Source organism: Denticeps clupeoides, chromosome 5, assembly GCF_900700375.1.
Source record: "Denticeps clupeoides chromosome 5, fDenClu1.1, whole genome shotgun sequence".
NCBI classification, from domain to species: Eukaryota; Metazoa; Chordata; class Actinopteri; order Clupeiformes; family Denticipitidae; genus Denticeps; species Denticeps clupeoides.
Genome location: NC_041711.1, coordinates 12,395,962 through 12,412,699, shown reverse-complemented (window position 1 = coordinate 12,412,699; position 16,738 = coordinate 12,395,962). Strand labels below are relative to the sequence as shown.

The window sequence follows — 16,738 nt, the reverse complement described above, 5'->3', positions numbered from 1 at the left end:
TCACACCGCCCCAAGCACTACAGAATGACCTCCAAAAACAATTAATCATAACAGCACAGTTTAGTCCAGATTAATGACAATCATTGAAAAGAATGTGACAAAATCACATGAGGAGAAAAGGACAAAATAAGGTGTTGTGCAACATCTACTGAAAGCAAGGACCAAAATGATTTTTACCCTGAGACATTTCAGAAGGTTGGAATGTTGATGGCATATTTCATCTGGTCACATGATCAGTTATGTAGGTCTTGCATTACAATCTATTAAAGTTTAATAAAATAAAAAAAGGTTCCCTCTAACATTTCATTTCAAATGATTCATTCTGACACTTTCCTTCATGTAAATGTTCATAAAATATCCATGAAGGTGACACCACCCAGTCTTGGTTGGTCTACGGTTGTGTCATCATATTGTTCCTTTCATTGTGGGCCTTGTTTTTGGTAAGATGCACCTTCGAAGACACATAGTAAAAGTGAAGTGACTGTCATTGTGAAACACTGCAGCACAGCACATGGTGACACAACGAAATGTGCCCTCTGCTTTTAACCCATCACCCTTGGTGAGAAGAGGACACCATGACAGGTGCCCAGGGAGCAGTGTGAGGGGACGGTACCTTGATCAAGGGGACCTCAGTGGCACCTTGACAGTTCAAGATTTGAACCTGCAACCCTTTGTGTACTAACTGCCACCACTGCCCCAGATAAAAGAGGAAAAAAAAGTTACCTTTTCAACTTTGCGGCGCACAGGGGTTCCTCTATTAAAACCAGGTCTGCGCTGCCTCAACCCTTCTTCCCAGTCATCCTCGGGGAAGTCGTCTGAACAGAGATGACAGATGACATTCAGACCTCAGAGGTGCAACAAACGTCCATTACAACAGCCAGTAATCCCTAAACTCCATCCTATTAGGAATCAGGTCAGCACCATTAACCATATTAACACATTCCAGACATATACCAATGTTTTTGTTTGCATGCTTATTTTATTTTATTCTAGTTATTCACTCTCCCCTTTTACAGGAGGAAAACAGCTCCAAATTCTGGATCTAAAACCAAGCAATTGCCAGCGTTTTTATAGTGTTATTGGTCCTCTGATATTATATCTGAAGTCTGATTCCAAAATTCTGCCTTGGTGCAGAATTACATACTTTTTTAGCCTGTCCCACAATGAGTGTGTTGCTTTGAATGCTAATGACGAGAGGCAGGACATGGAGGAGAGTGGCCCATAGGGGGCATTCGCGGAAATGATGATATGAGAAAAATTGTGATACATTCGTAGTCAACTTGCCATTGTTAAGTCAACCAGACCAAATCTTACACATTTTTTAAATAGCATTTGAAAGTGAAAAAAGTGAAAGTGAAGTGATTGTCATTGTGAAACACTGCAGCACAGCACACGATGACACAACGAAATGTGTCCTCTGCTTTAAACTATCACCCTTGGTGAGCAGTGGGCAGCCGTGGGGCAGCAGTGTGTTCAGGGTGCTCAGTGGCACCTCAGTGACCGGGATTCGTACTGGCAACCTTCTGATTACGGGGCAGCTTCCTTATCCGCTATGCCAGCACTGCCCTTACATTCAGACAGTGTTATCTTGTCGAAATCACAAAACAGCCTGCTGGCTGAAGCCTTGATAATATTCCAGCTGCACGGGGGAAATCTCCCCACTTACCAGCATTGCGTGGGCCGGGTATCCTCCTCCTGCCAGGTGAGGTGGAGTTGGAGCCTCCCATGATGTCCAGGTCTGAATCATAGTCCAGGAGGTCACAGTAGGACCGAGGCTTCACACATCGCCTTGGTTGCTTCCTCAATGACGGGCTGTCACCAGCCTGAGATGGTGACAATCGGCCGATGCCATCAGGGCCGTCCCCTTCTTCATTACTGGAGTAGCCAATGCTGAAAGTACGCCTTCGTTTTGAGTGGCCTAGCGGGAGAGAGAACAGATTAAGCTTGTGATAAAGGTGTGAGAACATTTTGGGGTCTTATTGTGACCACTCATTGTGGTTAGGGGACCAGGGGGGCCAACATAAAGGCGGTTGTGGTCACACAAGGCCTATTTTTTGTGTTGCTGATTGATGGGGACTGACAACAGCAGCCAGTAGGAAACTGTAAGAAATTTGACTCAGCATGTGCCCAAAAGAGAAAGAAAACATCCATATTTTACATGCTGGAAATAAAACCGCTGTTTTGGGTGCAATTTAATAATTAGAATATGCCTGAGACCGGGGGTGGGCTGATATTAGTGCTGCACGATTATTCTAATCGCAATCGTAATCGCGATGTCAGTCTGTGCGATTACATGAACGCCAAAAGCAGCGATTTAAATGATTAGTACATGGATTGGATCGGCAACATATCCGATCCATTCTCTCATTCTCTCAAAGTTTGCGAGTCTCACTTCAGTCGGATGTGACGTATTTGGTCACATGACTTTCGATTCAGAGACATATGGTTAGACGTTGCATGACGCGCTGCATCGTACGTCAACGTCGCCGCCATATTGCGATAGGCTCTGCTGTGGCGTGAAGCATATACATGTCTATGGAGAGAAGTGCATAAAAATGCCTCACTCTTGTGCTGCTTGGGGCTGTACAAACAGCTGTACGCTCCAAACCAGATCCCGGGGGATTACATTTCATAGGTAAGGCTGGGCAATTGTTTTGAATATATTTGGCCATTATAAAATCCAGTTTTATAAGTCTTAACCTTAGCTAAGCTAGGATAAGCTAGCGAAGCTATGCATTCCTGTGTTCAAGTCAGCCTCCAAACAACGTCGCGGCTAAACGTAGGCATTAACTATTTAGACTGTTCTTAGCTGTTTAGTTAACTTTTCTCAAACTTTGAAGGTTTCCTATAGAATTTCACCTCAGTTTACAAACCTTAACCTTAGCTAAGCTAGCAAAGCTATGCATCCCTGAGTTTAAATCAGCCTCCAAACAACGTTTTGGTTAAATGTAAGAACTATAATATGGGATTTTATAATCAATTTATATAATCAAAACAGTTGTTTAGCCTTACCAGGGTTTGTCGTTCGACAGTAATGTAAAAGAGTTTTTTGTGATTTATTTAATTTTGTAGAATATTGTATTTTGAAAGCACTGGGCATTTCAGGTTATAAGTAGTTTGTACGTTTCACTTCGAAATTAAACATTTTACATTGATATACAAGCAAGTGTCCTTTATCATATCGCAATCGCATATCGCAATATTGATCTCAATAATTGCAATATGTCTTTTTCCCCAAATTGTGCAGCCCTAGCTAATATATATACTGAATCTATATCAAGGTATTATTTATTGGAGATATATATTGTGTATAATATAACAATATTATTTTTAGGCCACATCACCCAGTCTGACCTGAGACTGGCCATCCTCCATAATATTTAGTAGAGACTTAAAAAAAAAAAAAAAAAAAAAAAAGCTTCTACAAGTCATCTAAAATTGTACAACTGTAACATGATATTGCTGCTGCTGAGCTATTCAAGAGGGGTCACACCTTTATTAAGCTTTCCACTCAGCCGTAATGCCTTCCTCTCCTCAACTTCATCACACCTCTTGAACCTTGAGCCGGAAAAAATACAACAAAGCAAAACCACTTGTAATACACACCACAAAAATAAATTGTAATAAAAGAATCAGGCGAATTCATTAAAACCATAGCTGTGGCTACATACACGCAACACTGCCGTTTGGTGTTCGGTCCTCCAAATTTGGGCTTGTCGAGGCAGTTTATGCACTTGCCACAGTCTTCCTCGTGAAGGCAGCCCTTGCACTCCCCACAGCGGCGGTTCCGATTGGCCAAGCTGCTCCGAGAGCCAGGACGCCGGTACTTGGACGTCTTCTGTTCAGGAAACCCCGGGCTCTCCGGATCAGAGAGCAACCCCACACCTGCACCATAGCATTTGCGCAACATTGTTTACATGCACATTAATCCAGACATAACACTTGTGGACGGGTAAAGAAGATGCAACAGCTTCTCGCCTGGGGCAGTGGGTGATGGAGAAATGCCTGTTCGCTCATGCAGCGGCAGCGCGCTGAGTCTGGGGACATCATCCGGCACCGTTGCTCGGGGCTGTCCCAGGACCACGGCTGCTGCCCGACATACATGCTTAATGCGGGGGCCTCCTCTCTGGACCTCCTGAAGAACGAGCGGCAAGATCAGAAAATCACATTTATTGGCCAAGTATTGACACAAGAAATTTGGTTCCGGTCATTGAGTCTCTCAAACAACATAAAACATTTATAAAAATATATAACAACGTAACAACCTAAAGAACAATATAATAAGCTACATAATCTAAAAGCATACACAATATGCAAAGTGTACTTATGAGTGTAATAACAGCTGTAATGAGAGTGATGGCGTGAGGGATGTATTGCCAGAGGGGATAGGCCTAAAAAAAAAAAAAAAACTCTATACAGAGGGTGTGTGTGGAGAGGTGAGATGATTTCAATCAAATAATAATAAAAAAAAAAAAAAACATTATACCTCTAATACGTACTTACACAACAACAATGCCATAAATAACAATTCTCATATTCGGTTTCAGCAGCCTGAGAAAGTTCAACTAACTTCACCTTCTGCCAAAACTAGCCATTTAATCCCACACTGTATCCCCATGCTGATCAATTACCTGCGCCTGAAGCGATTCTGTCTTGTCTGGTGAGACGTTTCCAGCGTACTTCTGTTTCCATCTCCGCCTCTTTGCAGCTACAATGCCTTCTCGTGATAATGCGAAACCGGGGCCTGGGAGGAGCTAAGCAGAGCAAGCAACAGATTTCCAGAGGGCTCTAATACACCACTTCTACATGCAACGGGGTGGAATCTAAATAAAAGTCACCGTTACCCCAGAAGACTTGAGCTGCTTCTGCTGGTCAATCTTGATGAGCTGCACCTTGGCTTTCCTAAGAAGACTGAACATCCTCCTGTTAGCACCACTAGGGCGAGGACGATGCAATGAGCTTCTATCGAACAATTCTGAGCGCTGGCCTTCCATCTTCTGGTCCTCTTCCTTGTGAAGAACCTCAATGGCCTCAGTGCTGAGTAGACGGTCATCTGACAACAAACAAGAATATATATATATTAATTACCTTCTACATTCAGTAGCATAAAAAAATACAAATGAAGGTACTAGTTTGCCCAGAGAGCCGCTTACCCAGAAGCTTTTCCGGGAGCAAAGCATCGGCATTGATTTCGAAATCTTCTCCAAGCTCATCAAACAGTGGCATGGAGTTGAGGGCACGCACACAGACTTTCCGCACGACTCCAGGTCTATCGAGGTCTTCAATCTTCAACTTTGCTTTTTCGGCTTCCGAGAGAGGCTCGCCCAGGGTACTCACCATGAGACCTTCATCCAGAGCTGCCTTCTCTGCATCATCTGCAGGAAGTGTCAGAGCATTTGCTGGCTCAGCAGCTAAAAGCTTCTTCCTGTTCTTGATGGGTACCTGGTGAAATTTTTTATACAGTTTGCTGTGTGTCCTCTTATTGAACTTATGAGTCTTTTTCTTCTTTTGAACAGAAATCAGATCGATGGATGGGTCCGAGTCGATGAGCGTTTGCAACTCTTTGGCCAGAAGCGTTTCATACTCGCACTCAAGATCCTTGTCCAGGGTGTAGACTTCCTCGCCGGCAGGCCCGAGCGCACGCCACTTGAAACTGGGATCTCGCAGAACTGACTTCCTCTTTTCAGGCAGAGATGCAAAACTTAAATCATCGGTTGAGTCCATAAGCTTGAGATCGGCGTCCTGAGTTGGGGACAACTCAACATCCACGGTCTCCACCGGGCAGTCTTCCTGCTTAAAGGGAGGGCTAGGCATCGTCTGCAGTGGCGGGACGCCATAGTCACGTTTCTTGCTTGACTTAGGATGCAGGCCAAACTGGTGGCCTTTCTTTGGGGAGTGTCTACGAGGAAGGACAGACATGCCAGCATCGTCCATGAATCTTTTCGGAGTCTTGATTAACCGAGAGGATCGCGCACTGACGACTGGCATGATGAAGTGCTTTATGTTTTTGACGAACTTTGACTTGCCACGTTCCACTTCAAGAAAATCGGACAGGGGCTCATCATTCCCGGAGTCCTTGCCTTCATGACCAAGATCCACGTCTGCTGCTTTCGAGGGGTCATCGGGTTTGAGGCGGAGTCTTTTCATGTGAAAAGTGGAAGACGACAGTTTTTTCCGTTTGTACTTGGTCTTGAGGACACCAACTAATTTTGGCCGTAGAGGCACGGAGGCAGCCATTAAAGAGAAGGAATCGCTGGAGTCCCTCAGATCTTCCGGTGATGCTTTCACCTTCTGCTCTTTCATCCTCCGGCCAATCAAGAGCCTGCGATTTTTCTTTTGTTTAGGTGGTCTTCCAAGATGCTTTTGAGGCCGATCAGTGTCTTTGTGCTCCAACCAAAGGAGCTCGGCACTTTCAGCTGATGGAGCCTCCTCCTCTTTAACTTCTGTTTGGTCTTCAGGCACAGGAAAAACTGAATCATTAACTGACTCAGGCACAGGTCTGGGATCCATGGTGGACACTGGCTCAATGGTGGGTAGCTCCCAGTTCTGAGGTTCCGAAGATATGTCAGACTGTTGCTCTTCAATCTTTGGCAGTGTTCGCTTTTGCCTCGAAACACGTCCTTTGCTTTTTCGCTTTTTAGCAGATTTAGGGACAGCTGGAGCTGTGAGGACTGGGTCTGGGTCTGGTTCAGGTTGCACTGATTCAGGTTCGGGTTCCTTTTTTGAGGGTACGGAGGGTTCATCGGGGGTTGTTTTGGATTTGCGTTTGCATGCAGACCATAGTTTGTGCCTCGTTCGCTTTTTCCGCACTGGATTGAGAATAGGCCTCTGCTTGAACTGAGGAACTGGAGCCAAGGAATTCAACATGTCTGCTTTATCTGAAATTTCAGAGAGACTTTTCATGAGGACCTCTTTCTCCTCGGGAGCGGGAGTGACCTGTTGGATTAAAAATGACTGCTTCAGACTGTTCAGTTTACCTGGTGATGACACTACTTTAATCTGGAGGGGTGGAACTACTTCTTTCCCAATTAGAACCTCAGGCTCTGTCTGTGTGCCTTCTTCTGGACGTGCCTGAGCAACCTCCGCTACTCCACCACTGTGGTCCGACACCTTCTCTTCTGACACAGAAAAGGATTTTTCCGTTTCACCTCCATGGTCTTTGGCCTTGGTCCCCATGTCCTCTGCAGGCTGTCGACCTTTAACTGGCACTGATTCCTCAGGAAGGGGGCAATCCACTTGGGTTTGACTGGCAACGTCACCATTGGTGTCTTTGATGGGATTTTGTGGCTCCTGTTCTGGAGTAGATTTGCTTTTGCCTTTAACTAGTGTTAGAGTCCACACAAACTTATTTCGCTTCTTGCGGGACGAGGATTTTGGATTTCTAATCCTTGTTAGCTTTAAACCTGGGATTCCCATGTCTTCATCACTTTTAAAAACATCTGCGGCTTCAAGTTCTGCAGCTGCAGGAACACGGTTTTTGTCACGCTCTTTATGACTTTTCTTCTTTCGCTTTTTCTTCTTGGACTGTGGTTTGGGCTCTCCTGCACCCTGATCCCCTGGTTCATTTGGAGCTCCCCCACCTTCAGGTACTAAGGTGGCCGCTCTGCGGCGACTCCTCCTTGCCAGTTTTGTGACTTCAGTGTTTTCTGGAGTGCTTTCCTCTGACGCTTTTTCACTTTCCTTAACCTTCTTTTCATCTGTTTTTGCCTCTGCACTGGTCAATGCAACTTGGGACCTGCGAGCTGATTTCCTCAGCTTGACTTTGGATATTTGGTCATCTAAATCAACTTTTGTGCCATCAAGAACAGTAAGCTTGGCTTTTATGTCAGCAGATCTCCCACGTTGTTTTGTTAAGACCTCTTTCTTTTCTTCAACATTGCTGTTTAGAGGCTTTTCTCCACCAGCACGACTTGCCTTTAACTTGACATGAGCACTGGATATTTGCTCACCTTGAGTTTTCTTTCCTTTTGGCTGAACTTTCAAAGCTTTACTCTTATTTGCTTCTTTTTGGACAGCAACCCTGCCTTTTTTGACTGTCCTCTTGGTCACCAATTTGAAGGTGAGCTTAGGAGATGATCCTCCTTGTTTTGGTGGTCCGTCCTTTTTCTTTCTTTTTGAAGTTTTATTTTCGTGTGCATCTGTATCAGCATCCAGTGAAGTGCAAGTTAACGATTTATCTTCCGGTGTCGATTTATTTTCAGGTGCTGGAAGTGATTTCTGATGCGACGTCTGCCTCTCTCCAACAGCCGATCTACGGTGTATCTTTTTAGATAACCGTCCTGGATAGACACGAGAGAAGAACAACAGAAATAACCAAAGATTAAATGAAATGTCACAACTGCAAAATGACCACTTCTGCTGTTCAATCAAGGCATTTCATAAAGAAACTGGTTGAATGGTATCTACAGTCATCATCAAATCATGGTATCTTAGAGTCACCCAACTGAACAGAAGTGTCCTAATATAATTTTTATAGTACAAGACATTTGATTGGAAGAGTGGTGGCCTAGCAGCTAAGGATGTGGGCTCATGATTGAAAGGTTGTAGGTGAAACTGTCAAGGTGCCACTGATCTCTACCTGACTACATTGTCGTGCCCCATAAATGTTGCTGAACCCAGACCAGACCAACTGTAACCCAAATCATAACACCGCTTCGGCAGAGTTGTGAATGTGCATGATGGTTTCATTGCTTCGTGCACTTCCCCTTATTACTCTAATGCACCAAACAATCACATGACCTTTCTCCAGTCCAATGTTTATTCTCCATAACCAAGTAAAGCCTTTTTTTGTTTTCAGTAGCAAACGTGACTGAATGCTGACCGACAGCAGCAGACTTATAGACATCAAATCATCCTTGTAATGTTGTGGTGGGGACCAATTGTCGATGTAAATAAAGTCAAGTAATTAATTGGGGGCATCCCTTGTTTGCCGAGACTAGTATGGGTGACATGCTACACACTCCAGCTAATAATCAAAAGTGTCAAATGCCACAGTTTAATCAAGCCTTTCTTCTCCAAACTTAAATTTGTGCTTATACAAGAAACAAAAGTTACATTACTAATTGATTAACTCATTGGAACACTGATTAATGCTGGAAGCTGGACCACAACTTAAAACTACCCAATGCCCCATATAACCCTTAAACGTTATATAATATAATTATAAGAATAATATATAATGTCCAATAACAAAATATGTAGGTCATTGGTAGTATTTAAAGTTGTGTAACTGTGTGAATTACAGTAAAGGGGAAATGATTTGGGAATTTCTAAAATCCTCAGGGTCAAACACACCGGACATACTGATTGTAAGTTGCTCTGGATAAGGGCGTCTGCTAAATACCATCCATGTAACCATAACCTCCTCATAACCCCATGAGCATCTTTTTAAAGGAAAATCTACTATTCTTCGGCTGAAGAATGTATTAAAGTATTGCAATTTGCTGTGATAGTAAAAACCCTTACAGAGAAACATTAAATGAAATAATTTCTGAGCTCGCATCCAGCCAGTCATGTGATGCTGCTAGAGTCAATGATGTAACATAAGCTTTGTTGTTGTTTTTTTATGCTGAAAAACTGAATGATACAACATTTCAATTAATGTTGTTCTATATTATCATTCATCACAAAGATTTAAAATAGTTTTGTAAACTGCAAGTGTTCTCAAAAGCACTTGGTAGCTATTTGAATAGCTACCAAGTAGTCATATGTAGGCAAGACACAAATGAAATATTTTTTTATTTTCATTATATATGTTATAACTGCCATTTATTGGGAATAAGAGTAATTGTAACCCATTTTAACTTAAGACAAAGTGGGTACTGGGTCAATCATAAAATCCATTCAAACTGGTCTGTACAGCAATGTTACGAGTTTGTCAAAAAAACAGGGAATTGGAGGGATTTACATTCCTGAATTCTAATTAAAAAGTTGATTGATCCAGTTTTACACCTAAAAACATGAAATGATTCAAGCTGAAAGAAAAAGCCAAGCTAGGCGCTCATAATGTACAGATAATGAAGCAGGGCGGAGCTCAGTGCCACTCATCACACCAAGAAGCAGAAAACAACTTCGATCGAAGTACCTCTATCAACGCCGCATCGCAGAGAATCAAGTACAAAATAAAATTCTGAGCATGCATCGTTTTCCCTGGGAAAAGAGTGTTCCTTACACCAAAAAAAAATAAATAAACAGCAGACTTACTTTTAGAAGGGTTGAGTCCTGGACGTGTTGGATTGCGATGAATCTCGCTGTCAGCTTCAAAACCTCGGAATTCATCTCCCTGAAAAGAAAAAGTCAGATAAAATTGTGTGTGTGTGTGTGTGTGTGTGTGTGTGTGTGTGTGTATATATATATATATATATATATATATATGCGCATGTATTCTACTGTACTACATTAAATTCAAGTCAAAGCATACGTTAAATGTCTTTCTTTTGTTAATAATAAAGCACTGAGATGTCACAGCAGCATCTGAACATGCAGGAAAAACAAAAGAAATCAACAAATATTAACAATATAATTTAATATTGTTCATTGAAGGTCTCTCATATGGCTCGTGGCGATGTAAAAACGTATATGCTGATGTGAAAAGGAACACACTCAGAAGACCACTGACTACCATGAAAAGAGGAACGGCAGAACTCACAACTTCAACAAATTACTTAGTGTGATTGGTAACCAAACAACCTTGTTTTTTTTTTTTAAAGGTTATTATTCAATCTATTATTTTATTACTATTTTGTCCAGAGCAACACCAATTCGGCCTGGACTGTAGTGAGACTCCTGGCCAGGGTTTTCATTAACAACAGAGGCTCCCGTGTGAAACACGGGTAAACGACCATCACCAGCACCAAAAACACACCAAAAACTGTGCAAAGGGAACAAAACCGGTTCCTCGAAGCTGCAAGCTGTTCCATCCACGCCACAAAAACACTTCTAAACTATTTATTGCAGAATTTCCTTATTTTCACGAATGACTGTTACTATGCATGGAGAGAAATGGACTCTGTTCTCCTGTCGTTCTCTGAGCGTTATTACAATATTGTTCTCCATTTGTAGACTTTTGCTTGTATTGCCACTTTATTTTTTCTAATCATTATTATTTGTGTTTTATATGGCCCCTTCCGGAAATATTTCACTGTTACTGCGGCGAAGACATCTCACTACCGACTAACACATCTGCACAGCGCTGGACAAGAAGCCGTTTGCCATACACGAGTGCTCATCTAGCCACTTAAAAACTGAGGCCAGAGGGACCGTCGGCCATTGAACTTTCCCACTGTGCCACCCACAAGGCCGCTGGAGGGCACGCGCGCCATTTACGTACAAGCAACGCGGCCAAACACGCTTCCGTTCAAAAGTTTACGGTCACTTGGAAGAGTTCTTGTTTCAACACAGCCGATAAGCACAGTGCTTATAACCAGACGGGTGAAAAGACTCCGGTCCAGACCTCGTCCATGTCGCAAATGGCCCTGTTAGCTGGAAATGTCTGTTAATGACGGAATATCAGCAGCAATTAGTCTGGAGTTCCAGTGGAATGGCCTGTTCCTTAACACAAGCCTGTCACTTCACTGTAAGAGCTTCATTCATCATTAGAATATTATTAGAAAAAAAAAAAAAAAAAAAAGGCGGCCGAATTCACACTAGCGGAGCATCCAGTGCTGTGGGTTCGACTATTAGTCTGCCTGTAAAAGCCGGGACGTTTCTGAACTATGGCTGAACCCGCGACGGCGCACCTGACGGGGGTCACGGAGACCGGGGCTCAGGGGCTCCGCCGTGCACGCGCGGAGGGGGAACGGGGGCGCGCGTGACATTTTGCAAGGTTCGAAATTGAAGGAAAAAGGAGAGAAAAATAAAAAACGTGTGCGCGCCGGGCTATAGCCGGGCTAACTGGGGACGCACCGGGCGCAACTTTCCCCCTCCACAATTAAAAAAAATTAATAACTAATAAGAAAAAAAAAAAAGGAAGAAGAAGAGATAGAAACGGATCGCAACGCTGCTCCCGCTGCCAAGGGCGAAAGAATAACTTCGTTACAGTGTCCGCACGGTACAGTGCGACGATCCCCTCCCCCTCCGCGACACCGCGCACGGCCATGGCGACGCCAGCCAGCCAGCCCGCGACCACGGGTCCGTCCCCGGGTAAACGCGCGGCGGACCCCGCGAGGTGTGGGGCTGAACGCGGAGCCCGCTCGCCCTTTGTTGGTGACGGCTCCTGTCCGCGCCGGAGCGCAGGCTAAGGGCCACTTAGCTCGACTAGCGCCGTGCAGAGCCCGGGGCTGGAGCTGCTGCAGCCGCCGCTGCGCGCAGGGAAAAAAAGAAGAAAAATACAAGATCCATTTTGTTTCGCGCTGAGCTGATGAAATGGTGCAAACGCGCAGCGAGACCCGCGTTTTGGAGGCGGGCCGGGGGGACGCGGCGGCTCTCGATCTCACCTCCTCGCTCCCGCTGGAGCTGTAGCCGACCTCTCCCAGGCTCCTGTGGCTCGCCTCGATCCCGAGGAGGCGCAGGTGGGACTGATCTTCGCTCAACGCGAGCACCAGGCAGGAGGGCCTGGGGCCTGCGTTCGGAGCATCGTCCGGTTCTGTGCCCGACCGGCCGAGCTGCCATCGCTTCTCTGAACGCAGACGGCTGCGGGACGACCACGGTCGCCCGGGGAAGCGCCCCCGCGCCGCGCCCATACCGCCGGCACCTCCCACGGCAGCCGCGGTTGCCGCTCCGCATCCCGCTGCCGCCATCATAGCTTCAACAACAACACCGATTGATAGCAACTTGAAGCGATAGCGTACAACAGGGAAGGCGCGACACAGGGAGGGGGGCGCAAGGCATTGTGGGAAGGCGAGTTCTTCTTCGGAACGGAAAACACGCGCAGATAGCGAGCGCTGCAATATTAGCACATACACCAGCGGCGTTGGAAAAAATATCATGCCCACCCAACTTCTTTGACATTTAATTTAATTTCTTTGTGTGTTTGTCTTTTCTGTGCTGGTTCGGTATTCAACAACTGAACGACACACATTATTTAGTTTGTGTTACACCACTGCGAATGGTACGTAAATTCACCTCTAGCAAATATGAATTATTATAAATATTGTGGATCTAAATATGTGGAACATATATTTCAAAACATGGTCAATATACAGTCTTGTGGAGCTCTATTATTTGTTATCACCAATCTACGACATATTATAACAAAAAACAATATTATATTGCGATATGCTGCATGATTTTCATTAGTTATTAGCATTGACGCTAGGTGGCGCTATGCATCTTTCACAGCGACACGTGAGACGTCACGTCCGTTCAGAAACCCCACCCACAACAGGAAGTTGGATAAAAGCTTTAATCGCGCTGCGTCGTGCGCCTTCATTTTGTTTGTTAGGGTTCTAGTAGGAGCCGCGGATCCGCGTCGGCGCTGCTTAGGTGGGTTTCAGAAAACCGGCGGGTCAACTCACTCTCGCTAGTAAGAGTCGAGTTGCGGAGCTCGTCTTGTCTCGCGGCAGCCGGAGGCCAAGCATGTTTACCGAGTTCCGTACTTGGTAGGAGTTTCCGTAGGAGGATTACTGCATGTTCTGGTTAATACCAACAAGACCATATGATAAGATGAATAATAACGCGTTTATTATCATAAAGGGGGAAAGTTGACGGTAAGAAATATCGAAGAGTCAGCTTAATTAATAGCCGGAAGTTGCGCTGTAGCTCTCAGTAGGGTGGTAGTAGCCTAGTGGGTAACACACTCGCCTATGAACCAGATGACCCGGGTTCGAACTCCACTTACTACCATTGTGTCCCTGAGCAAGACACTTAACCCTGAGTGTCTCCGGGGGGGGGGGCTGTCCCTGTAACTGCTGATTGTAAGTCGCTCTGGATAAGGGCGTCGGATAAATGCTGTAAATGTAGAATGTCCGTCTGTTAAGACGTTTCATTTATTATGATTTTAAATCTGCACTCTTATTATCTGACAGAACGTAAGAACAACATGAACCTGGAACGCGTTCCTAACGAGGAGAAGCTCAACCTCTGCAGGAAATACTACTTGGGTGCGTGGACCACAGTGCTCGGGAAAGTGGGTGTGGGGCTGTGGGTGGTTGTTAATCATGTGCTCCCGTGTGCAGGAGGATTTGCGTTTCTTCCCTTTTTATGGCTGGTGAATGTGGTGTGGTTTTTCAAAGAAGCCTTTATGAAGCCAGCCTATAACGAGCAACCTCAGATCAAAACATGTAAGTATTCTGTGTTTGGGACAAAATAAGAAGTGTAATGTGCATAATAACAGTAATAATGGCTCATTTCGAATGCATTTATATGGTGGGATTTTATTTTTCTCTCTAACAGATGTGAAAAGGTCCGCTCTGGGGGTTCTGTTGTGGGTGGCAGTACTCACCACCTGGATCACCATATTCCAGCACTTTCGAGCACAGTGGGGAGAAGTGGCCGACTACCTGTCCTTCACCATCCCTCTCGGGGTGGAATAGGAGCTTGAACACCCGACGCCACCTCTGCCGCAAGTTTTCCATGAATGGATGTGGACCACAGCATCGGCATGGCTTCAAGCCCTCTGTCTGGCTGAAAAGTGGCATTTGGTGGCTGCCGAAGGTTTAAAAAACTGATCCATGTCCCTCTTCCCAGGCTTTTGTGGGAAATGTAGTTTTTGTGCATTCCACGGACGCTCTTCTCTGATTTGCCATCAGTGAGCTTGAATTTCAGTGAAAAGGATGTTTGTGCACGTTATGGAAAACGTGTACAGTCTTCCTGTGAAAGCAGTAATAAGACGAAACAGATTTTTTCCATTCTACTCTTTTAATCTATTCTTGTGCAAGAAGATGGTCGACCTGGTTTATTGAGGCCTGACATGGGTAATGGCATCTGACATGTTATCCCCACATTAACACAAGGATTACATTCTAAACCTCTTGATCTTTTTTTTGTTTGTTTGTTTGTTGTTTTTTTGTTATACAAAATGAATTTGTTGAATAATTCTGACATGGCTTCATCATAGCATCAATTGAAAGCATGCTATGTTGGAAAATAAAACTACACAAAAAATGATGTAGAAAGAATGTTTGGTAGTTCTATGAATCTTATAGATCTACATTTCAGCATTGCATGATAACATTGTTTTTTTTTTTTATCTTTTCTCTAGTCAGATTAAAAAAACAGTAAGGTGGTCTCTTAATACTAAGCTGTGAGCACCCTATATTTACATTCATATTAAAGCAAATAGAATTGATGGTAGTAACACGCTCAATAAACCTCAATTACTACCATTGTGTCTCTAGGGGGACTGTCCCTGTAACTACTGACTGTAAGTTGCTCTAGATAAGGGCTAAATACTGTAATATTTAGAATATGTAACAACAATAGGGCAGTTCCACTGCACCAAAGTGCCGTACAGGGATAAAATCACACATCGACTCAAATGCTATGGTTATAGATGCCATGAACTAATAAAGACTTACTGTAGGGAATATAAAGTAAAGGTCCGCTGTTCCCAACAGAAAGCACATTTTGAGTGACAAGCACCCTCTGTGTTTCTGGCATAACATACCTAATTACATTTGATAGAAGTCTTTTCATCAGTGACGGCTGCTTGGAATTGTTCGAATTCTCTTTCCAATGTTTATACACCAACCTGCCGCCTAATCCAAGATCCACACAGACGCCGCCTGTTATGAAACCAGCCCAAAGCTGACCCGTCCCACAGGATCATCATTAGAACTATTTTGGTACGTCCGTGGTCAGCGACAGCTTCTACTTTTGTTACGATGAGGCACCATGGTCAGGAAGGCCATATTTCCACTCACCCCTACAGGCATGTTATGGGTCGAGTTTGCCAGCGTTGCTATAAAGGCTCACAGGAAGTAAGCACACCATGTTTTGTGGGCTGGAACATGGTATGCACTTGTGACAGTGACAGGAGGGCCTTGTGTGAAAACTGACTCCAGGGAGTCTCGTTTTTTTTCCATTTCTCTTTGATACTGAAACCCAGCAACTGAACATTCCATTTCAGTGGATTTCTAAACAAATGTAATTTCTTCTTCCTTCGGCTGTGGATATACCCACATGTCGACCGACCACCTGTACAAATAAAGTGAAGTGTTCGCCACTGTGAAGCACAGCACCCGGTGACACAACGAAATGTGTCCTCTTGATTTAACATCACCCTTGGTGAGCAGTGGGCAGCCATGACAGGCGCCCTGGGAGCAGTGTGTGGGGACGGTGCTTTGCTCAGTGGCACCTTGCTCGGGATTCGAACCTTCCAAGGGCACCACTGTCCCAAAAAACAAAGCAAAAGTCTTTCGCCTTCTTGACCAGCACCAATGTGGAAGTGTTTAAACATGTATAACAAATGTAGAAAACAAGTCATCATGTTTTTACTGAATAGTTATAAGAAAACTATAATAAGTATTCTTATTTTCAGATGCCTCAGACTTTATGCAGTATTATTTTGGATGGTCATAAATTCTTGAGCATTTTCGAAATAATGTCTGATTAGAATCACCACTTTGAATGATAATTGAGTACCAGGATAATTCTGATCGGACAGGAGACATGGTTGGTTACAATGACAAACTGGCATCAAGTGGCGGAGAGAAGATGTCCCCGGACCGAGAGGTCACAGCCTGGCACGCCAGAAAGGTGGCGACACCTTCCTCTCTCCACGTGTCCGGCCATGTGGCTCCAGTAAATCACGTTCTTGCTCGGATCGTATTTTTAGCCGCGCTCGGAAAAATGAATGTAA

The 16,738-nt window shown here is 44.4% G+C and overlaps 2 protein-coding genes across 5 annotated transcripts in view; one reads left to right on the top strand and one right to left on the bottom strand.

Moving 5' to 3' along the window:
• kmt2bb (lysine (K)-specific methyltransferase 2Bb) overlaps positions 1-12,799 on the bottom strand; it is a 35,240-nt gene extending 22,441 nt beyond the window's left edge. For all 4 annotated transcript variants that reach the window (XM_028979231.1, XM_028979233.1, XM_028979232.1 and 1 more), the window contains exons 1-10: positions 12,435-12,799; positions 10,204-10,282; positions 5,154-8,279; positions 4,845-5,053; positions 4,632-4,754; positions 3,979-4,135; positions 3,672-3,885; positions 3,494-3,558; positions 1,667-1,918; positions 724-815 (exon numbers count right to left, since the gene is read on the bottom strand). In XM_028979231.1, the coding sequence (XP_028835064.1) occupies positions 724-815; positions 1,667-1,918; positions 3,494-3,558; positions 3,672-3,885; positions 3,979-4,135; positions 4,632-4,754; positions 4,845-5,053; positions 5,154-8,279; positions 10,204-10,282; positions 12,435-12,740 (4,623 nt within the window). In that variant the 5' untranslated portion in view covers positions 12,741-12,799. The remainder of the gene's footprint in view (positions 1-723; positions 816-1,666; positions 1,919-3,493; positions 3,559-3,671; positions 3,886-3,978; positions 4,136-4,631; positions 4,755-4,844; positions 5,054-5,153; positions 8,280-10,203; positions 10,283-12,434) is intronic.
• Positions 12,779-15,049, top strand: psenen (presenilin enhancer, gamma-secretase subunit). Its single transcript, XM_028979235.1, has 4 exons — positions 12,779-13,422; positions 13,965-14,039; positions 14,115-14,219; positions 14,332-15,049. The coding sequence occupies exons 2-4, from the start codon at positions 13,979-13,981 to the stop codon at positions 14,469-14,471; spliced, it is 306 nt and encodes a 101-aa protein (XP_028835068.1). The 5' UTR covers positions 12,779-13,422; positions 13,965-13,978; the 3' UTR covers positions 14,472-15,049.
• The last annotated feature ends 1,689 nt before the right edge of the window (positions 15,050-16,738 follow it).

Coding starts and splice junctions, on each gene's coding strand:
- psenen (XM_028979235.1), top strand. CDS start 13,979: ATGAACCTGGAACGCGTTCCTAACGAGGAGAAGCTCAACCTCTGCAGG. Junction 14,040..14,114: donor CTGCAGGAAATACTACTTGG/GTGCGTGGACCA, acceptor TCCCGTGTGCAG/GAGGATTTGCGTTTCTTCCC. Junction 14,220..14,331: donor GCAACCTCAGATCAAAACAT/GTAAGTATTCTG, acceptor TCTCTCTAACAG/ATGTGAAAAGGTCCGCTCTG.